Source organism: Larus michahellis, chromosome 5, assembly GCF_964199755.1.
Source record: "Larus michahellis chromosome 5, bLarMic1.1, whole genome shotgun sequence".
Taxonomy (NCBI): domain Eukaryota; kingdom Metazoa; phylum Chordata; class Aves; order Charadriiformes; family Laridae; genus Larus; species Larus michahellis.
Window position 1 is genome coordinate 59361213 of NC_133900.1, and position 22996 is coordinate 59384208.

A 22996-nucleotide genomic window follows, 5' to 3' on the forward strand; every position below is an offset into this window, starting at 1 on the left:
TAAAGACAATTCACTTCATTACTAACTGAAGTTATTAATGCTGCAGCATTTTCAACATGAAGATAAAGATATGTGAAATTTAACAGCCACCTGCCTGTTACTCATGTACCTGAAAACAGATGATGCAGAAATTGCCCACCTTAAACATGTAAAAACATAAATAAAACCATATTTACATGTACAAACAGTTATCGAAGCCAACATTTCAGCTGAGCAATCTAGAAAGTATGTTATCATTAGAGCTGAGTAGAAGAGAGAATAGTAACGCAGCCATGTTTTGAATCTCACTTGCTAATGTTTTGGACAGAATTCAACAAGTTTTGAACACACAACACCAAGATACCACACACTGTAAAAAGGGAGAACAAATTCAGGAAAACACTGAGAAGGAGGATATGTTTCCTTTCCATAGGCCTGATGCTAAGAAAGACTGACTCTGAAATGAGAGAAAGCAGACTGGAAAAGGAAGAAAGCATTCTCTAAACCAAAATTTCCCCTGCTAGTGAAAATACACAGCTATTCAACGCTTCAGCTAAAGGTTAAAGTCATCTGCCTTTTGTGGTAATTTCTGGTGCGCCACAAAGTACATTAAATGCTCATTTTCTCAGTGTTTCTGTGATTACATCACCATGTTATTAACTTATCTTCATTTACAAATGGATGATTAATTTTGAGATCGAGTTCAACCTTCTCCAGTGAAGCTAAATTTCCTTCTGGAATCTGATGTCAACTTCCCTTCCTCACCTATTTAGATGGGAATAAATCCCATCAGAAAAAAAGCTGCTTTCCAGGTTTACTTTCATGCTTCCTCTTTTGGATTGTGTAGAAATTTGTTCAGAAAATCCCAGAACAGAAATATTCTCACTGCATTTAACAAATTCTATCAGAAATTACCAATCTGTTTAAACAGAGGCTGGGAAAGAAGGGGAGGAGAAAACACTATATTTTATGTCCAGTTCTATATTAACTGAGCTAAAACTCAATAATGGTAATGATTCTGTACTTGATCATAACTAGTCAGCATAAACAACTGTATATATCCATTTTTGTTTTGGTTTTTTTTCCCCTGTCAGCTCTGGACACTGTGACTTCATGTAGTCAGGTATTTACAGTTTAAAAGGATACCTTAATTCCTCTGTCATACAAAATCAGGACTATTGTACATATGACAATGGTACTGATTCAGTTGAACTGAATTTTCAGTTTTATTCAAAGGGCTTGGAGTCTTTGGAGTTGCAATGTGCAAGCATTGTCCTTAAAACATAAACTCACCTATTAATTGTTTTTAATTATTTTTATGACCCTCAAGTTCTGTATGTTATTCTCTGAAGTAAAGTTTAAAATGAATTTTTTATATTATCCAGTCTGACCTCCTGTATTTCACAGCCCAATATATTTCATTACATTTTACTCCTTTGAGAAGCTCAGATATATACGCAGAACAGAATGAAAGGAATAAAGAGAACACTGTAGAGATGCAACTCTGCTACACTACTTCCCAGCTAGTCAGCAGTTTGTGTTATTTCCTAAACTGATATTTGACAAAGATGGTCAAAAGAAATAGCTATAAATGAGACACGAGTACCTACCACATGTTTTTCGTTTCTGAGTTCAGTATCAAGAAGCATGAGATCTTTTAAAATAAGACTGCAAAGGCAGAGCTTAACATCAAAACTAAAACAAAGATTTAAAATGTGTTAGTATCAATCTAAATGAAGGTCACATACAAGAGCAACACCATATAATAGTCTCATTTAATCACTAAATTCTCCTAAAAGCATTGCCCCTAGAACAGCATTCAAGTCACTTCATTTCTATGTTGCTTTCTCTTTCAGATAAAATATCTCTATATAAAAGTAAGCAAAACAAAATAGTGCTTTAACCAAGTTGGAGTTGCAGCTCCCTTTAAAAAAAGGCAAGGTAAATATAGGCACGAGTGGCTACAACAAAAGGAAAACAAAGCTTTAAATTAAACCAGCTATACTAAGAGTGGGCATTTTGAAAATATTCTTCATCGCTACTACGCTCCCCAGTCCCCTTACTGACACAAATATGATTTTCTTTATTCTTCCTAATGAGAATACACACATCTACGTATCCACCTAGGCGTATTTCGCCATTGTGCAGCTGAAATAAAATCAGAGCTTATAAAACCATTTCGATCAGTTCTACCTGGTCATCACCAGAGTCTTGGAGAAAGGAACAGTTTTCCCACAGTATGAAATTAGTAGTTCCCAGTAAAACGGAGAGAAGACTGCTGCCACTTCTTGTTCTCACAACATGTTGTGTGACTTGACATTGTACGGTACAGAGGACTCCATCCCCACTGAGCACACAACTATACGTGTGAACTGAGCATACAAGCCAAAACATATTGTAACGTTGGGGATCTCTGTATCATAACAGTGATACACCTTTTACGAGACTGCTTTTGCCGAAGTTGTGATTCCCAGAATCACATAAAGAACAAACTGGCTTTCAATATACAACATGATGCATTTCTTCAGTCTCCCCAACCACTTTTTAGGGTTATAAGCAGATACTCCTGTCTTTATGTGGTGAACGTATGTATTCAAGCTCAGCCTTTGGTTTACACCAGACCTTTCATGATTGTCCTGAAAAGCACTGGGGCATGGCCGGAAATGACCAAACGGGAGGGCAGGCTTACTGCTTACCTGTCACATGTTAGCACTTCAGGGAAGCTGGTCACCTTGAGGAAGGCTCGAGCCTGAAACCTGTCATCGCTTGTTGTGGAATGTATTGTTGTGGAGGAACTGCAGTCCTCTTTGTCTCCCTGGCTAAGGGAACCCAGGCTGCCTGATGTAGATGTCTCCATGACCTGATTAGGCAGAACCGCCTGCTTTGGATTCTCATGCAAAGATGGATTGGATGAGCCATCTGCCAAAGGCTAGAGTCAAAGAAAATTTACAAGGTCAATTAATACAACACAATAAGGAGATAAACATCTCATCAATTCCCAGTGTTTGCTTTCAAGCAAAAAATTAAACAATATACAGAGCAAAAGTGTTTCCACATAAATCAAGATTCATCATACTGACAGATTTCTGCATTGCCCAGAAAAGCAGTCTTCTGTTGTAGTTATTTGCGCGGTGTATATTTTCTTATGGACGGGCAGATCCTTGTGCAGTTTTTCTTATGTCTCCTTGTACAGACCCAACTTCCATTAATGTTAATGGGAAGAAAAGGTCTCTTGACTAGAGTGAATATTGACTGGACACCACGTAAAGCAATGCAGGTTTCAGGGGGAGCTGAAAGCAGCTGATGCCTTACAGAATGAGCCCCGAGTCAATGGACTATAAACAAAGATCCCTACTAAGCAGATTGGCAGTAAGTTTTCTTCCATTACTTGACTCTGCAATTTACTCTAACACAGAATGATTGTCATTGATTTTTACAAGTAGAATCTAAAACCTTACCCTAAACTTCTGATTGATGGGATAGATCACTTTTGCCTTTAATGCAAATGCCGTGATGTTACTGTTCAAAGGAGACTCACTTTCCTGTATGGAAAAGAACAGAAAACCATTTGGGAATAGCAGAAGACCTGACGGTTGTTCACTGTAAGTATTGCATGCCCCTTTTGGTTACACAACTTAGAAATTCCTATCAATAACTAACTTTTAGTGGCTGTTTCTGCTTTCACGCAAGAAGTCTTCTCATAAGACTCATTCAGAGTATGAAACCCAGAAAGAGAACTCTCTCGTTACCACTGCTCCAAAATGTTTTTACTCCTGCAAGGGAAAACAGGCAATAGCTGGTATTCACAAGCTATTTTCATTTTGGTCCTCCCCCGCTCTTTAGCAGCAACTAAAGATTTCACATGAGAGACTGAAATTATCTTAATAATAGAAACTGCTAACAAATAAGCTGCACAGATATCATCATGGCTACAAATTCTGACTTTCAATTTAAATAAAGAAACAATAGATCAAACAAAGCCAGTCATCATTTTTTCCAGGAAGAACTTTTATAGTACAACCCTTACCTATAATCTAGAGAAAATACCAATGTTCTTCCAAAGAACTTTTTATAGATAATGCATTCTTTTCATACAATCTGCTATATCACGTAATCTGACTTTCTGCTCCTCCTCTTTCCTAGCCACTGCTTTATGCACTGGAACAATGGGATAATCAGCTTTGTTTTGTGAGGTTATGTATGGCTTAATAAAAGGTTGGCTATAAGCAACAGATAGAATGTTTACATCCAAGCTTTGGGAGAATTCCTATTCTAACTTTTTTGGTTTTATCATATGAAATGAAAGAATCTGATTTGTCAAAACACAATTTTCTTTATATAGATTTTTATGGGAAATATCAAAGCTCTAATAGAGTCTAAAAATAGAAATGGAAAGAGAAGAGCAAACTACGTCATTCATGACTCTTTTATCATTGCACCTTTTCATCTCTATTTCATTTATTTCCAGAAGTCATTTTTGGATTTACTGATAAAGTTAAAAGCATGGGGTCAGCATGGAAAACACTTGCTCATACTAAGCAGTCCCACTGCTGCGGTACATATTGAGGGACAGAAGCCGACAGATCCATCGCTCTGCAATGGCTGGAGGTCGAGCAGCTCCAGGCCGAAGCCGTAAAGCCGTATCGCAGTGTGCTAGAAATAACACATCTTGCTTCTCAGCAGGCATGAGTAATACACAGTTATTATTAATACTGTAATTACGGTATTATTGCAATATGTAAGGTCTCAGAATGAAAATACCTGGTTTTCTGAAGTATTCTAACTTAACTAAAAGCCTTTTCCATCTATGCTTCTTCATGAACTGTCAATTTGATGCTAGTAACAGCAAAAGATGCTGGGAATTGGAACAAATGAATAGGAAAAAAAAACACTTCAGTAGTTAGACAAATAGGTGTGAGAAAGTCTCCTCAAATAACAAGGTTACTTCTTAATGTATTATAAATGAGTTAACGTGTTTGAGAAATATACAATGTTTTGCTACATGCAGCAAGACGGACATCCACTACCAAGAGCAGAGCTTTACCTCCAGCACCATTTCCTCTTTTGATGCATAGGGTTCTGCTTTACTTTTCATGACTGTGTGCTCTTTTTCATCAGAGTTGAAGCTTTCCAGAAGTCTCTGGGAATCGTCCTTCTGAAATTCCAAGAGAAAACAGATAAAATATAACACTGAGATCATGCAGATTCACTGGAAACATCTTTGACAGCAGCCTGGATACATTCATGCTTCCATGCCAAAAATTATTTCAGTATTAGTTGGAAATTTTGGAAAAATTTGGAAAAAAAGAAAACACAGAGTATTTTTGCTCCCCTGCTATGAGAAAAACTTCCTAAATGAAGTTTTATGTGTGGGAAAGTTCCTGTCAGGAAGAAATAACCATCAGAAAACATTCACCATCATCCTTCCCCAAAAGCAGCCCGTATCATTGGCCTTTACTTCCATGAGAAACACACAGAGCCACTGGTATGGACACAGACAGTGTGGGAACAAAACCTCCTGCTGTACACGCTCCTCCCTGAGCACTAGGTAGACCAAAAAATAATACTAATGTTGGTCAATGCATCCAAACATGGCATTGCAAGGAGTTTTTTGGTGAAGATGGCAGCCACCTTACCTCAACTACTTTTTAAATTATTTTCCAGGTTTTCAATTCACTGACTGCTTTCTGATGCAGTCTAATATATGGCTGCAGCCACTATGCATGTAACTGTCTTATGGAAAGACCCTCCTTGAATTATTTGGCCACTTAGTACATAAACTAGTGCATTTTCTCAGAATACAGAGAGCTGCCCAGCCTTTGAATACATTTCATTCCTTATGACTTGCCTCTGTCACCTCTCTGGAACTTAGATGCTCAATAACACAGACCCTATTCTTGGGTTAGCCTTTAAGATGTAGTGAACTGCAGATGCTGGTTCCTAAAAATCTACTTATGACAAAGGAGCAGCTACCAGTCTTCCTCAGCAATCTTGTCACTTATTTGTCCCAAACCAGAAGTTCACAAAATTCAGGTTGAATGATGGGGACTTGTGGAAGTAGCCACGTTGAGTTCACCACTGTACCTCACACCATAGCCGAAATAAGAATTTGCTTTTCTCGACTTGTTTCTACAAATGTTCATAGTCATCCAGTATTCATTTTCACTCCTTTATACCTCCATCACTATAATTTTAAAAGTATTTTAATTTTTCCAGGATTCGTTTCTTTCCTGCTAACATTTCTAATCTCAAAAACAATCTCCATTTGTTATTGTCCTTTGTTATTTTTGCAACTGAAGTGCTACTGAGCTCCCCTTTAGAGCATTAAGAAGTTGAATAAAACTAAGTCTAACTGTAATTACTGCAACACTTCATCAAGCTAATCTACCAGAATACTATAATGAGACAAGCTCCAACACAAAGGCCCACAAGAGACTCCAGGCAACGCTGTACTCTAACAGGAGTATATTATCAATAGAAATGTATTACAGTACACTACATGGGCTGAAGTTGCCATGGTAAATGTTTCTTCTTAAAACTATCCCAGTGCGTCCTATGCACAGATCATCAATAAGGCACTAAACTGAATGCATCCAAGTCCAACAGATTCAGGCTGAGATCTACAGAAAGTGATTAATTGGGGCTGAGTAACAAATGCCGGGGGCTTACAGCTGCTTCAGACTCCAGGTACTTGCCCTGCCTCCCATTGCAGGATAACTCAGCTGCTTGGGAAGGAACATAGCACACTTCAGTAAAGTGTCCCTGCTTTTATGTTGGATACAGAAGGCTGTAATACATGCAGTTCAGTACCAGCTACACACACGACAAGCTTGCCCCAGAGCATCTGTGGGGCAGGCAGCACGAAGAAGGAACAGGCACAGACAGCCTAAGGTAGCCCTGTTTGATTTGGGAAATCAGACCCATAGGATACACCCTGCCCACCCTGCAATGTGCTCTGTATGTGCCAGCAGGCAGTTTATTTTCCTTTCAAAATACACGACTCTTCTACAACAGCAGCATTGATCTTAATGACATTTAAGCACCTAAATGCATCTGAAGATCTGGGCCAGAGAGAACTGACAGCTTCTATTTCCTATTCACATAACTGACATAAAGGATAAAATTGTACATGGCTATATTTGAGTTGGTAGTGTCAGTACAATAAAGATACCACCTATTAAGGCAGGGAAAATGAGCAATTGAATCAGAGAGGCTTGCACTTGCACAGGATGCATTGATCCAGCATTTGAAGTGCCTCCATTATTAGGCTAAAGCACGATTTCAAACAGAGTTTCAAACCTTCTACTTAAAAGCAGTTGGGAGCAGGAGAATTTTTCTCTTATGTCATGTTTAATGACGACCAACACTAGCAGATATGTACACGCAGCAGAGCTGTTATAGCTGAAAAAAGGTGTGGTTAAAAACCAAGCCAAACCAGACCCCCCACTGCAGGCTGGCAGCACGCTCTGCAGGGCTCTGAATTTCCCAGCTGCGCCAGCGCCAACCACTCCTATACCCAGTCAATCCAGCACAACCTGGGACTAAATGCAACAGAGGAAAGAAGCAGAAGTCAATAACAATTCTCAGAAAATATATCTGCCCGGTAGCAGTTCTGCGGGCATGTGCTACTTCTGCAATCCTCAAATTCAAACAATCACTTTATGTAATAAGGACATATGAACAATCCACTGCAGTCCTTAAAACAGCAAGGTGGGTATGTTATTAAGAAAATCACACGCTTTAGAAAACCCTGTTACGTTTGCATCAAGCAAACTGTCAGATGTGTTCTGCTTCCTTTATTTCTCGGGAATGTACATGTGTACCGCCAGTGCAGAGTTACTGCTGTGGGTTAGTACTAACATTCTGCTTGTGCTTACAAACTTTGAAACAAAGTTTCTAAAACGCTTTGGGAGTCGGATTGTTCTTACTGGTTTAGGAAATAAGTGTTTATTTTCAGTTATCTCACGAAGTTTCTGCAAGCCGGCTACATCTTCCATTATCCCCCAGGCACAAGAAGTGATGACTACCAGTCACCTGTGCTAAAGACAAAGGCCAGCAGCGCAATATTCACAACGCATAAACACTTAAACCGGCCTCTCTTCTGAGTCACCCCGTTTGTTTCAGCGAATTTTTAAATTAAGGAAATAGTAAAACCTTTTCCAACAGAGGTGAGCCGGGCATTACGGGGCTGCCCACCTACCACCGGGCTGGCCCCAAGCCCGCAGAGAGAAGCTCACCGCCGGCCGCGCCGCTCGCCCGACGCCCCCGGGGCCGGCCCGGGGCTCCGGGAGCAGCTCAGGCAACGCCGGGCCGAGCCGGCGGCACCCCCTGGGCCCTCCGCCCCTCATAACCCACTCCCGACTCCTCCACGCCGGTGACCCCCAGCCTCCCCACGGCGGAGAAGGCCAGCCACCTGCCTGCCCCCGGCCCCGCGTACCTCTCTCCGCCGGCGCGGCCCGAGCGCGCAGCGGCAGAGCAGGGCGGCGGCGGCGGCACCCAGCAGCAGCCCCAGCAGGACGGCGGGGGCCAGCAAGGCGGGCAGCGCCTGCAGCGAGGGAGCCCAGAACTGCAGCCCCACCGCCCGCAGGCAGACCCCGGCCGCCGCCATCGGGCTCGTCCCGGCCCGTGGCGCGGAGAGGAGAGGGGAGGGGAGGTCCCGCTGCTCGGGGCCCCTCCGCCCCCCGCCCTCGCCGCGGTGGGAGGAGACCGATGGCGGATGGATGCGGCGGCTGAGGCTCGGCCTGGCTCGGGGGCAACGCCTGGAAAGCCACCGCGGCGCCCTACGCGCCCGCGGAGGGGCCTTCCGCCGCCATGCGGCGGCTGCTGGCCGGCCTGCTGCTGGCGCTGCTCCCCGGCGGGCCCTCCGCGCCCCCTCAGCCCCTCGGAGCAGCCGCCTGGCGCGCCCGGGGCTGGGGCCGCTCGCCGCCGAGCCCCGCTGAGGGGGCCGGGGCGGCGGGACCGCCCCGGGAGCCCGGCGGTCAGACGGCGGCTGGGGTAAGGGCGCTGCGGGGGTGGCGGGTCCGTCCCTCGGCGGGGCGGGTCCGTGGGCCCGGGGCGGCTGATGGCGGGCGAAGGAGAGGCCCCGTCTGGGGTTTGGGGGAGGAGTGGGGGCCTGGCGGGGCTGCGGCGGCTCCCCGGCTCTTGGGCTGGGGGCGGCGGCCCGAATAGCTGCCAACGGGTCGGTGTGGTGGGGCCCATGCAGCGGGCCACATGCCCACCATGGCTCCGCTTCCCTCTTCTTCCTGAGCAGAGGCACTGGGGGTTTTTTACCTGGTCACAGCACCCTTGCCCTCTGGGGTCAGCCCACCTGGGCACAGCCCGGTTAGCAGTGCCACCGGCAGCTTAGGATATACGGCTTCTGTTTTTCGTTCTTTCCCCTTATCTGGGTATATATATGCCAATCTGCCTCAGAATGCGTCAGCATCATTTTCTTTTGCCCATGCGGAGAGCACCTGGCTGTGTGCGGTGGGCAATGGAGGGTGGCATGAACGATGGTTTGCGGTGAGATTGCAAAAAGACTGATGATCAGGAAACAGTATTGCAGGAAAATGAAAGGAAAAAAAACAAACACCAAAACCAACCACCTAATTTTTCCACCAGATAAATAAATTAATATAAAACTTGGGAAAATGTCTGCTGGCAATATTACTGCATTAAAATAATTACTTTGGAAGCATGGTGCGAGTGCTGGCCTATAGAATTGGCACTATTTGCCGATGTGGAGCCCCTCACGATGCCCTCTGGTATTATGGATGCACTCTGCAGCAGCGTGGAAGAGTTGTGCCGAATATCCAGACTATATTTTCCAGTGCAGACTGCTGAGAGCTGAGTGTCAGATAAGGCAGAAGAAAAAACAAGGAGTGATGTAATATCATTTGTAGTTGATGCACATGGATACATGGATGTACAAACACTGTAGATTTTTGTGCATGAGCTGTTGTAAAACCACAGATGAATGAATGCCTGGAGTTTGTGGAAATCAGGAGCCATTTGTACACTGATTTCCTAGGAAGTAGAAAATAAAGCTTGTTAGCTAGCAAGCCACATTTTCTGCATGCCTTTCTGCATGCTTAGAACGCTGTCTACTTTTGTTGCAGGCTCATTTACAAAGGAAGAGTTGACGTTTAACATTCACATTCATATATATGCTGATATAATGTGTAAGAGTAATATTTGGGATTTGTATTTATAAACAAGATTTATTTCAACATGTAACGTAATAGACCATTGAACGAGGGTAGATTTAGATTAGATATTAGAAGAAATTCTTTACTCTGAGGGTGGTGAGACACTGGAACAGGCTGTCCAGAGAGGTTGTGGGTGCCCCATCCCTGAAAACATTCAAGGCCAGGCTGGATGGGGCTCTGAGCAGCCTGGTCTAGTGGGAGGTGTCCCTGCCCATGGCAGGGGGGTTGGAACTAGATGATCTTTAAGGCCTTTTCCAAGCCAAACCATTCTATGAATGCTGTTTTATATTGTCATTGGTGTTTTACTCTGGTGTTATTACATCCATTTAGTGTACTGGTACACATTTCCTTAATGCAGATAAGGCTCTGGACTGCTCTAGAAATATCTGGGAAAGGTTAATTCCCTTTTAACATGTCATGTCTATTGCTGCATATACATATGCATATATGGAAATACATATCTGTATATATGTATCCATCAGGCAATTTTTTGTTTAAGTTTGACACTGGAGTTTCTTGTTCTTACATTTTTGTCTTCTTGAGATGATCGGCTACTCAAAATTCAGCGTCATATAGGTTGTTTAACCAATAACAAAAAACTAATAATGCCGTTAGAGAACTTTGGCGTAACTGAGTTTGTGTACGAGAATTCTGGAGTGCAGGGAGAGCTGTACAACAAGGTATTTGCAAATAGCTCTGGTGAAGAGCTCAGGCCCTGGGATCTCCCAGAGCAACATCCCAGGGCTGCTCAGTGTGCTGCATGTTCCCACCTGTGTTCATTTCTCTGTTCTTTCACTTCCACAAGAGTTGCCTCCAGTCCCTCATATACTGTTTTCCAGAGCAGCATCCACTTAAAACCCTGGTCTCCTGGTGCACCCAATTTGCCAGACGTCTTGTTTTTTCTGTTATTTTGAGGGAAAGTGCCCTGTCTGAAGTGAGAATTATTTTCACACAAGGTTAACTAAAGTTACAGCTCTAGCAATAATCAAAGTGACGGCATCCTTGAGCAAGCAAAGAAGAAAATTGCCCCTAACTTGCTGTACTGTAACAACAGTGGTGTTGACATAAGTCAGTACTTAACATTACTCACATGCAGTGCTTGGGAGCAAACAGAAACAGCAAGCGTGGGTCATGTCACTCAGCAGACTTAGAAGATCGCTGTTAATCAGCCAACATTCCTAACTCTGTATTATCTCCTGCAAGGAAGCATTTTTATTAAATGAAAACTTGCTTGTATGACTACTACATCTTGATCAAAACACTGGGCATTAACAATCCTTAAAAATACTGTTTTCTTTTACTGACGTTTTAGAGCTGTGATTTCTGTAGCTATCTCTGTGGTCTGGGCACAGGTGGGAGGCTGTCACAGATTGCCTCGTAAGCAGCAGTTTTTATCCTGTGGTCCTTTTGGAAGGCTCCATGTCATTTTCCTCTGAAGGAAAAATGAGCGTAATGTCAGTAGATTTGATCATCTAATATGGACACATTCCTGCTGACTCCTCATGATCGTATTTTCCTGTGTCCTCAAACCTGTCTTTGAAAATGGCAAAGAAAGATTATTTTATAAGAAATTAAAAGGAAACCCTTCTGCTCCACTGTTGTGCAGAGCCTCAGCCTGGTAATATGAAGTGTAAGTACAGCTTGAGCCCCAAGTGTGCGTAGCCATACTGGGAGACAGCAGAGCCTCACACTGCGTGACAAGCTGTGGGAGACCTCTAGAGCTGTGTTGTGTCTCTCCTGGTAGTTAATTCTGAAATTCGAGGCTTTGTGGAACAGTGTTCTGTCTAATTGTAAAGCATAAATTCAGAGTAAGAGTTCAATATTGGACATTTATGAAAACAGTTCTTTTTTTATAATTGCTCTTTTCTGTGTTAACTTCAGGTTACTGAAGATAACCTCTGGCTTCAAAAAGAGATGGGATGTCTGGGAATGACAGGTATGTTACTGTTTTCTCTCTCTTTTCAGCGCTGGGGGGTGTCCCAGGACTCCCAGGGCACGGGTGTGAAGGTGGGCAGGGGACTGGAGCTGTGCCCTGGTGGCCCACTGTCATCAGTGGGACTCCTGATCCTGGGCCACAGGGGGGTGTTTGCTCAGAAGTTAGGAATAGGGTGCTCTAGGCTCCCTAAACAGCTCATCTAGAGTGGAGCCACTGTGAGAAGACCTTAGTTCATACCCTGCTCTGAGTCATTTTCAGGAGGAGCCCTTTTTCCTCATTAAACACAATGACGTAGGGGAGCATCCTCTGATACCCAGCATTCCCAGTGTTGTGGAAAACCCATATTACTTAAAGCTGATCAAGACCTTGTTCCTTTTCAGAAGCTAACTTATTCTCAATGCATTTACTAACACTGTTGCAAAACCTACTCTGGAGGTTATTTTCAATGATTACAATGTAATTACAATAGCTAATATATTTTGTCCCGGACCATGTTGTTAAGAACTCATACACATAGGGGGTCTGGAAGTGCTGCTGTGATGCTTATACTGTTTACAGCCAGTATCAAGTATACTTGTCACTGATCTCAGATACACCGGGCATCTCCAGTGATAGTTGCCTAATCTGATCAAAATAGGGTACCCCTATACTTAGAGAAGTCCCTTACGGCTTGGAGGAGCTGCATCTTAGGGCTGACTACCACAGGCTCTTTGTGTACATTTGAACAAATCGCTTAGTTTCCGAGTCTCTAGTCTTTATTTTCTTTATGTGTGTATAATAAATAGAGTGCTACCTCACCCAAGTGTAGTGGAGATGAGTATCCTGAAAGGTTATGACATCCTCATACAGCACATTAATGGGGGCAATGCAGTGTCTGAAATAGGCACTGCCCCCCCGCCATGGCTGTGATTCCCCTAAGAGATGATTTCATAACATGGATTTGCCAAGAAATTACACGCTCTGAAGCAGTCATCTAGTGAGATGCCTCTAATTTCTTTGCCCTGTGCCATGGCTAATTCACAAATGAGTTTATTAATTTAAATACGAAAGCAAATAATTCAGATTTGCTGAGCTTCCTTGTTTTTTCCCTGTATTTATTCAATGTCATCTTTGCTACTCGCATCTTGCTTTCTGATGGGTTGCAAATTATTAATGTACCATCCACTGAGAGAGGAAATGCATTCAATTCTTTAGCTCAGAAGAAGCTTCTGGCACTAAAGAAAAAGTGGGGTGATAGGAGGATTTTGACAAGCAATATCTTTTTGTTAGTGGTTGAAAATAGTGTGGCCAGGAGGACTTGGGAAGGGATCGTCCCTTTGAACTCAGCACTGGTGAGGCCACACCTCGAATACCATGTTCAGTTTTGGGCCCCTCACAACAAGAAAGACGTTGAGGTGCTGGAGCGTGTCCAGAGAAGAACAACGAAGCTGGTGAGAGGTCTAGAGAACAAGTCTTCTGAGGAGCGTCTGAGGGAACTGGGATTGTTTAGCCTGGAGAAAAGGCTGAGGGGAGACCTTATCGCTCTCTACAACTACCTGAAAGGAGGTTGTAGCGAGGTGGGTGTTGGTCTCTTCTCCCAAGTAACAAGTGATAGGACAAGAGGAAAGAGCCTCAAGTTGCACCAAGGGAGGTTTAGAATGGATATTAGGAATAACTTCTTCACTGAAAGGGTTATCAAGCATTGGAACAGGCTGCCCAGGGAAGTGGTTGAGTCACCATCCCTGGAGGTATTTAAAAGACTTGTAGACACTGTGCTCAGGGACATGGTTTTGTGGTGAACTTGGCAGTGTTAGGTTACTGATTGGACTTGATGATCTTGAGGATCTTTTCCGACCTAAGTGATTCTATGAAACTGCCATTTTGTTAGGAGGTAAATATACGTGTTAAATGAGGGGCTGCTACAGGCACTGAATTGTATGCTTGATTTTATAACTGAGAATTGTCCCATTGTAATAAACATGATTTTTTAACATAATTAAAGCTAAGTTTTTAGTGGCTTGGTTAATCACGGTCCTAGATTTTTTATTTCTAACTGAAGAAGTTCTCAGTGAAAGTAGCGAGATGGAAACTTCTGCATAAAACCTTTGTCATGGAAAATGGCAGTGTGCTGAAGTGAAACAGTTTGTGGCAACACACTGATCTCAGGGTTTCTGTTGAAAGCTTTTTCAAGTTGTTTCTGGATCAGATGAGAAACAAGCAATCCCGGAATAGCCCTGTGGTTGGGGAACACAATGGATTTTGGAGACTTATGTTCAAGTCTGCTCTGACTTACTCAAAACAAGCCTGGAAAGTAGATTTGTTTTGTCTTGTTGATGCCCATAGTTTCTTTGACTTTGTAGCAAGAAAAGCTAATGGCAACATTCAAAATTGAAATACAGTAAATTACTACCTTTGCCTGTTCATTGTTGTGTGTAATTGAAAGGGCTTCAAATTGGATCTTGTATCCTGGATGGTTTTCAGGACAGGGAATAAGTCAGAACAATAACAAAAATATGTAAGCAAGTATGTTTAACTCTTTTCTTCCCCACTGAAATAGAGCAAGCTTGTTCTAGGCTTTGCTGATAAATTGCGTTTTTTCCTCTCAGTGTCAGGTGATTTTTAATTCTGAACGCGACATTTCACAAACTTGTCAGAGTCTTCACTTTCCTGCTGTAATTTGGCAGGTTAGGATGTGTTGTAAAGGTACAGGAGTCTTAAGGACATACTGGAGTCTTTGCTGCAAACCTATTGCAGCACTGTTTTAATTTTGTATCATCCTATTTAGTTGACGTGGACAAGAATAATCGTCATGCTAACTTGTATGAAGAACAAATAAAGCACTGTAGTGTTGTACTTGCCCTTTTAATGGTGGTCCATCTGTGCCACTAAAACATTCAGGACTCAGCCCATTTACTCCAGTGGTGAAGGGGCCTACAGGAGAGATGGGGAGGGATTCTTTTTGAGGGAGTGTAGTGATAGGACAAGGGGTAACAGTTTCAAACTGAAAGGGGGGGAGATTTAGATTAGATATTAGGATGAAATTCTTTACTGTGAGGGTGGTGAGACACTGGAACAGGTTGCCCAGAGAAGTTGTGGATGCCCCATCCCTGGAGGTGTTCAAGGCCAAGTTGGATGGGGTTTTGAGCAGCCTGGTCTAGTGGGAGGTGTCTCTGCCCATGGCAGGGGCGTTGGAACTAGATGATCTTTAAGGTCGCTTCTTGGAACTAGATGGTCTTTAAGGTTGCTTCCAACCCAAACCATTCTATAATTCTATGAAGACTTGTGCTTTAGCACTGAAGGTCTCTGTCATTACACAAAACTAATTTCTTAGTAAAAGACAGTATGCTGAACACAAACAGAGGACAGTTTCTTTTCTTAGATACCTGTCCTTCTACTCCCAGCCCTTACGAACACAGACCCACTGTTGCCATAGTCTTCACATGGTAGGTGTTGGTAGGTGTGATGCCAAAATGTTGTACCAGGTCGGATCCTCTCTGTATTTGCGCACCCTGAGCAGCAAGCAAACGCGGTGAGAGCTGTGAGTCGGGAGCTCTCCTGCCTAAGTTTATTGCCTGTGCCTTGAGTGTGGCTGCTGGAGGTCCAAAGGAGCAAAAGGTCACCACCCAAAGCAATAGTGCATAAACTCAAGAGCAGGAAATGGGGACCTACCTGGGGACCATAGCAAAGAAAACTGAACAGCATTAAATAGCAGAGACTGTTCTGATCAACGGAGCATTTGTCATTTCATCGCACTGCATATATGTGGGACTGAGTGAATGCTATAGTAATATGAGTGGTAAAACATTACACCAATCTTCCAGCAGTTTCACCTATATTAATATTTATTTTCATGTTTTCATTTTGTAATTCAATACAAAGCCGACCTAGCAGCACTGGTAATTAGCTAGGAATACGCCGTTTAAGACAGGGTTCTGGCATATCTGTTTATATTGGCTTTATGGAGGATTAAATCATGGGAAAATGTTTTAGTAACATGCTAATTAAAAGTTAGATAAAATATTTAACAACTTGATAATACATTGTAAAAATGTGGACTGTTTATTTTGTGTCATTAAGGAAAACAAAGCAAAGAAAATTTCCTCTTGAAGATGGTGATATTGTCTCACATCTCAAAAGAAAGTAAAATTACTGCCTTTGATGAACTGTTTCGCTTGGTATCTTTGGAGATGTTTGCAGAAAAGCCCCAGATGAAGCCTCATGCTCTGCTGGTTTGCTCGCTGGGAAGTGTTTTGGCCTGAGGCATTGTACCTGGTGAGTGCCTGGTGGCAGCCTGGCCAGCCCAGCCGAGAGGGGGCTGTTTGGACTGTAAGTAAAGCTGAAACCGTTCCCCTGCTTTGCAAAGTTTCCCTTTCGAAAAGGAGTGGGAATAGTTTCCGTTTAGAAACTAATGGAAGTGAAGACCATGCAGCTCTGATAATGGCTTTTCTGAAAACAGCCAGAAAAGTGGCAAAGGTTGAAGCTGTAAAAAGAAAAGAGAGTAGGGGGAACAAGGAGGCGGCAGAGTCAGAGTCAGAATTAGGAGGCATCTCTGAGGGGACACTGACAATGGTGTGCTCGCACTTCTGAGCATCAGGATATCCAAAAGAAAGCTCGATGCTTGTTAGTGGAAGGCCTCAGGAGTCAAGTATTAGTCTTTTCCAACCTCGGATGAATCTATTTGTTAAAAAAAAGCAATTTCAGAACAGAAATCTAGAATAGATGTGAAAACCACAAAATGTGTGATGCCTGTACTGTCCTTTCTCAGATATTCAGCATCCAGCTTTTCAAGAAATCATCAACCATCTACAATCCATCTAGGACCTTATCTGAAAAGCAACAGCATGTGAATTGATAAATACAATTATTTTGTCTTGATGCTAAGAGTATGCAGCAAGTTATGTGTAAAAGCAGATACGTTCTTGTAGGTCAGCAGGACTAAACTGTATAATGTGGATCAGGAAAAAATATTTAACTGACAGTCGATAACTACAAAAATAATGAGATAGAAGAGTGCTGCTTTTCTGTCAAGGGAAGTCAGGGTATTATAAACCAGTCTATATTGCTAAAAATTAATAGGAAGGATGAGAAGAAATCTGGAGGAAGGCAGTGGCCCATGTTGTTGTATGGACGTGTGTCACACTGATTGAATCTATTAAAGCAAAACCTTCCACTGACTGCTGGGAAGATACAAGTGAATTTGCAGAAGTATCTTTGTAATCATCATCAACGCTGAGGCAGCTTAACATAATGTCAAGAACCTGCAAAATCCCCAGCCTCCAATTACTGATGATGGAGCAGCCAAATAGCAGCCAAATAACGTGCCTGGAGACTTCTGCTGGGATCTGGGCATGTTATCTTGGGATTGCAAGTGATGACAAAGCACAACTTGAAAACAGACTCATCTGTGTAATTATTAATCCAGAGATTTATTCGGAGTCAGAGAACATGATCAGTTAATTAAATTGTTTACTGTGGACTTGATACTCTCCAGAGGGGAGTATCAGGATTTGCTGCCACATGAAAAGTGCAGTTGGGTGTGCTGATGGAGATGTCGCGCTGCATAGGGCACAAGAACAAAAGATATTTTATGAAGCAATTACCCCTTTCTTGTTGGCTGACCTCCCTCATCCAAAATACATAAGGAAATGATCAGCTAAACAAGGAGCACTTTCGAGGTAGTAGTTGTTCAACCCAGCCCATACATTTTGCCATTTTGACTTCTGACTCTTACAAAGCCTACAAAGAAGCACCATGTCTTCAGTCAGGGTTTCTGTTTACTGTAAAGGAAAGCGCATCTCCAGTAGTCTGTCAAAAAACCCGAAAAATAGGATTGGTGCTCCACCTCCATAGGAATGGGGGGGCAATTGCATTAATATATGAGACACAGCAAATGTAAAATGAATCTTTTTCAATGTTTGGATATATCTATACAAAACTGCAAAGGGGCTTGATTCAGTAGTCAGAACATAGGTTTAGAGCCATTGGAAGTGGGATATAGTATGATACTTGGATCTGCTGGGCATTGCCATGGCCAGGTAGGCTCAGACTGGTAGCCAGCGGGTCTGTACTGCACTTACAGTTCAGCACTGGTGTCATCCTGAGTGATTTGGGCTGTTGCTTCATCTTGAAACAGAAATATGCCCTGCATGACTACCCTGAAAAACTTCTGACCCCAAAGATATGCAGGCATTTGGTATTACAATTACACACATTACTGTTCCCACCAAGTTTACCTGTTATTTTTGCAGTCCCTAAATTAGTCTGAGTCTGTTGCATTGTTTAACAGTGGTTTAAGTATTTAAGTTAAAGAAGTGAATTAAAGCTGATTGTAAAATATAAACAGCTAGCTTCTCCTGGCCCATATATCCACAATTTTCTCCAGTATAAACCACTCCCTCCCAAATAAAAAGCGTGCTATTCCAGCATGGGAAGACAGTGAAACTCCCCAAGATACACGTGTCCGTCTGGGTTCTGTAAGCAGTAGGACTGCATCTCATTCATTAGGTTAACAGAAATCTTTTCAGTGATTCATGTGCATCAATGCTTCGAGGCCCTTTATAGGACCTCCTTCTAAGGGTCCAATTCTGAATGCTCTGTGCGTGTCTTTTCTACTGTATTGTTCTTCCAACAAAGCAGTGTCTTTTCAAAAAAATGCTCCTTCTCATATTAATGAGATTTTAGTGTCTTCAGCTTTTCAACTATCTTCAGCTTTTCATATCTCATTAACATATAATAGGTTTTTTAAAAATGAGAACTTTATAGAAAAATGTCATTTGCCAAAAAACTTTGCTTTTCAATGAGAGTTTTTGTTCACATGAATATAAGTTGCTAATGATTAAAATACGGGATTTAAAAATAAGTAATAAATGAGAACTAATATGTAAAGAATGAAAAAAAGTATCTTCTTTAAACATAGAGAGCCAACTATCATTTTGAAATTTTCATGACATTTTTTCTCTTCATTCAGCATCTTTACCTTTTGACAATTTGGTATATTAAATTATTGATTTTTAGTATAAGCTCCTTTTATTAATGTCATAGGTGCTTTCACTTTAGCAGATGAAAGTGATATGATTTTGAAACGGCTCTTGTAATTTTGTGTGATATCATGGACTAATCTTTCATAAAAATGTAGGAGTATAAGCTAGCATTTATATTGCTAATTACTAAATTGAGGAGCATTTGATTTGATGGCACTCCAATTCAGCTGAAACGTAGCTGAGACCCTTACTCAACTGAGAAGTATTTTTGTTTTGAATATGTATTGACATGGTTAATGGTTAATTGGCAGACTGAATCTTTGAAGCAGAACACCCTTAGCACTGAGGCCACTCATGTCGTGGAGTGCTTCAATTATTTATGCATTGCTGAAAATTTCTTTGTGTTGAAAATATTAACAGTCGATATAAGGCTGAAACCTTTTAATACATTAGATGCTTCACATTTAAATGGCAAGGAGTTTTCTGTAGGGTATATGTGAGTTCCTTAGGTAGGAAGCAGTTTTGTTCTAACTCCTGCTGGGTTTTGTGGGGTGAATCCCATCTCTGTTTCCTGTCTGGCCTCATGTCTTTGTTACCTGTATTGATTTTAAGTGCTTTGAGGGAGAGTGTGCTGGTTGCTGTGTGCACTGTCTGTAACCTGCACCAAGGGGCTGCCGCACAGGAGCCAGCTTTAGCTCTAATACAGAGTGTCGCCTTGGTTTTCAGCAATGCACTTACCTCTTGTCATTCAAGCAAGTGAAGCCCCTCACCGGCTCTTGACATCTGCAGCCCCAGACGATCAGTGGAGCCATTCACTGTTTGCTTTGATACCTTCATGGACAAAGAAGATTTTGTTCAAACGAGAGTCTTCTGTTAATCACCAACTGGTCAGTAGAAGATGGCTTGCCACTTTTAATGTTTGTAAGGATTGTAGCAATTATATCAAAAGTGAACATTGCTGGGAACTTACTGCCCATTTCTAATACTGTCTCAGGTGATTATGTTCACTTGAGATGGCTTCAGCAACACCAACTAGTTGTGAGACTTCCAAAGAATTATTGTGACAGATACAGCTATGTGATTGCTGTGTAAATTCTGATAGACGTTTAGTAATGAAACGCATCTGTATAGTCTGATGAACTTTGTGCATAGTGCACTTTTTAGGGAATTGTGATAGCCAAAAGATGAATACATCAATTAACATAATAGTAATTACTTGTGGGAATAAGTTCATACAAATTTGGACTAGAAAAAAAGATTAACTATTGGGATAACAAAGCTGTTAAATTTGAAGTTGATTAATACCCTTAAAATTTTTTTCTCATTTCATTATTTGCATAATTTGACTTGTGCTGCAGTTTGTGAATTATGATATTTGCATACACTATGTAGACTTTTCTTCTTCCTCCACAGCCTGAAGATGTGTCCAATATGTCAATGTCTTCTGGATTTGGAATAACCCTTCAGAAATGTGGTGTGGTAAGTTTTCTTACATTTGTCTTGTTAATTTGATGGGAAGTTTTCATCCAAATGTCCTTTAAAAAGTGGAAACAGAATTGTGCCCATGCTGGGTATTTGGGAGAATGTCCATTTTGATATTAAGATGATTGCACTGTCTGTAAGAGGCACAGTTTTGCAATGTTGATTTAAAACTGAAGGAACTGAGTGAAGTCTTCTCTCAGACTTTAGGGGATTTTGGATTGTGGTCAGAGTAAATAGCTCAGTGTGAATTTGTAGAACTATAAATGGGCAAAGCCCAGTGAACCCTAGAAATCAGCCACAAGGCTGGGTGTAAATAGAGACATACTTCTTCAGAGGATGAGATAAGCCTTCTGAGATACTCTCCTGGCTCAGCCATGGGTGCTGTACATGTGTCAAGCATGGACTCCTGTTGAACAATGGGACGCTGAGCCCTTTGATGCCCACTGTGTCTTTAGGCATCCCGTCATACAGCCATAAAAGGGGCAGTGTGTCCTAGTCTGCATATTCAGTGGGACTCAGCTACAGCACAGTATTTAATGAAAAAAAGCTTTCATTTGACTGGTATAAAATGTTTATGAGGAGCAAAGACCTCCTTACTATAAGGAAATCTTAAACCTTCCATTTTATTTTTAATTTATGTGGCATAGGTTGATAGGTTTACCTAGACTGTTATTTTTCCTTTACTTTTTTTTTCATTGTTTTTTTTTTTACACCGGCTGAAATAAGTCTGAATTTTCATAATTAGAGACAGTTCGTCGTACCTGTCCTATGGAGAGCGAAAACGCATCCAACTTTAAGACAAATCTGAATTCAGCCACTGAAATGCTGCATACGAGGGTAGAGGATTCAGTAACCAGTACAGAAGAGGTGACATTACAACCTGCATCAGATCATTTGCATAGAGAAGAATGAATATGCATAACATCTCATGGCACTAATTGCCTATAATGTTGTTATTGAAATTGCTGCATATCGAAATTAACAAGGCTGAATAGTGAGCATTTCAGGTGTAAGAAGCAGTAACACAGAATCTTCTGCTTTTCCAGCTGTAGATTCCCAAATTTTGTATCAGAGCTTCTCAGAAAGAGAGTTTGAGACAGTTACATGTTGTTTTTTTCTGCTATTTATAGCACAGCCTCACACAAGCTCATTAAAAATTGTGAAATCCTGCTGTACAAGATGAAAGATAGTCTGTTGTAGATGCTAGGATTATCAGAAAGGAATTTTGCAGTGCTGTTAGTTGTAAATTACTGAAAACTATGCAGTTGTATGTGATCATCTTCCACCTTCAAATACAGTTCACATTTTATTTTCCTTTGGTTACCTTGTCATCTGCTTCAGTCCTAATTCGTCTGAACAGATGCTTTCCTGCTAAGAGACAGACTGGCCATATGGTGGTCTTTAGCTCTTTTAAATGGAAAAAAGTTAATTTTGCACGTTTTCCCTCCTCCTACCATGAGCATGGAGATGACATATGTTTACTTCTTGGAGGCAGGATTTTTCCAACACCTTATTGAAACTGGGGTGTTTAAATTTTACCTATGCTTCCAGCACCCAGTCCCTTCCTTCTTTCCAGAAATGTGCTCCTTTAAAAGCTTTATTCCTTAGTATGACATTAACTGTTCTGTGATAGGACTTCACAGTGACAATAATCTTCAGCAGAGATTAAGTAAATCTTTAAATTTGACTGTTTGGCTTTTAACACATTTACCTGTCTCGTTTCTCAATCTCCTAAGCATTCTTGCATCGCAGATCATCTGTGATACAAAATCCTTCATTTTTTTCCTCCTTTCCTGTAACTAGTTGTTCTAACTTATTCCCAAAGATCCTGCGTTCCTTTCACTTCCATGGGAATTCCTTCTTCCTCTCTTTTCTCCTAATATGTCCTTGCTCTTGCTCTTGCTCTGGTTCTTGCATTCCACTCTCCCAGGTACCTGAAGTGACATCGCTTGCAGGGGGTGATGACACACACTGTGTGCTTCAGCGGCAGAGAGAAAATGGAGTATGCACTTAGGTATCATCAGTGGCTGCCATTGGGTTCGGTTCCTGAAGATGGTTGGCAGCATAATCACCTGATCCAAAAGCATGAAAAAACATCTTCAGACAAATCAGAAGAACAACTTAAAGGAGATATCCAGTGGCCACTGATCCCAGTGGCAGTGGCACAGGGAGGAGGTTCTTTCTAGGAGAGGTCAAACCCAAGAGCTTCCCTACTGCTTGATTCTCATCTACTGCTTTCTCCAATGCTATCCAAAAAAATCCAAATTCTTACAACGCCTTTGCAATTTAGCTTAAAATTCACTGCCAGTCAAAAATAAAGAATGCAAAACATGTATTTATATTAATCAGAAATGCAACAGATGTGGCCTTTTGGCCCCCTGAGGAAGACTGCAGTAGGAGATAGGGGGTACAGTTGGGATACCTCTGAAGGGTTGCTTTGTTTAGTTACTGAA

At 41.8% G+C, this 22996-nt stretch overlaps 2 protein-coding genes across 7 annotated transcripts in view; one reads left to right on the forward strand and one right to left on the reverse strand.

Moving 5' to 3' along the window:
* Window positions 1–8983, reverse strand: part of EVC (EvC ciliary complex subunit 1) — a 57053-nt gene extending 48070 nt beyond the window's left edge. For 2 of the 3 annotated variants that reach the window (XR_012587053.1, XM_074587583.1), the window contains exons 1-5: window positions 8417–8725; window positions 5024–5134; window positions 3438–3521; window positions 2676–2908; window positions 1590–1674 (exon numbers count right to left, since the gene is read on the reverse strand). Coding sequence is in view for 2 of the 3 variants with exons in the window: in XM_074587583.1 (XP_074443684.1) it covers window positions 1590–1674; window positions 2676–2908; window positions 3438–3521; window positions 5024–5134; window positions 8417–8587 (684 nt within the window). In the remaining variant the exon portion in view is untranslated. Of the gene's footprint in view, window positions 1–1589; window positions 1675–2675; window positions 2909–3437; window positions 3522–5023; window positions 5135–8416 lie in introns of all 3 variants that reach the window. The other variant, XM_074587584.1, reaches the window with a different exon arrangement.
* The window catches only part of EVC2 (EvC ciliary complex subunit 2), an 81722-nt gene continuing 67371 nt past the window's right edge, over window positions 8646–22996 (forward strand). For 3 of the 4 annotated variants that reach the window (XM_074587579.1, XM_074587581.1, XM_074587580.1), the window contains exons 1-4: window positions 8646–8973; window positions 12048–12102; window positions 19788–19948; window positions 20475–20540. In XM_074587579.1, the coding sequence (XP_074443680.1) occupies window positions 8791–8973; window positions 12048–12102; window positions 19788–19948; window positions 20475–20540 (465 nt within the window). In that variant the 5' untranslated portion in view covers window positions 8646–8790. The remainder of the gene's footprint in view (window positions 8974–12047; window positions 12103–19787; window positions 19949–20474; window positions 20541–22996) is intronic. The other variant, XM_074587582.1, reaches the window with a different exon arrangement.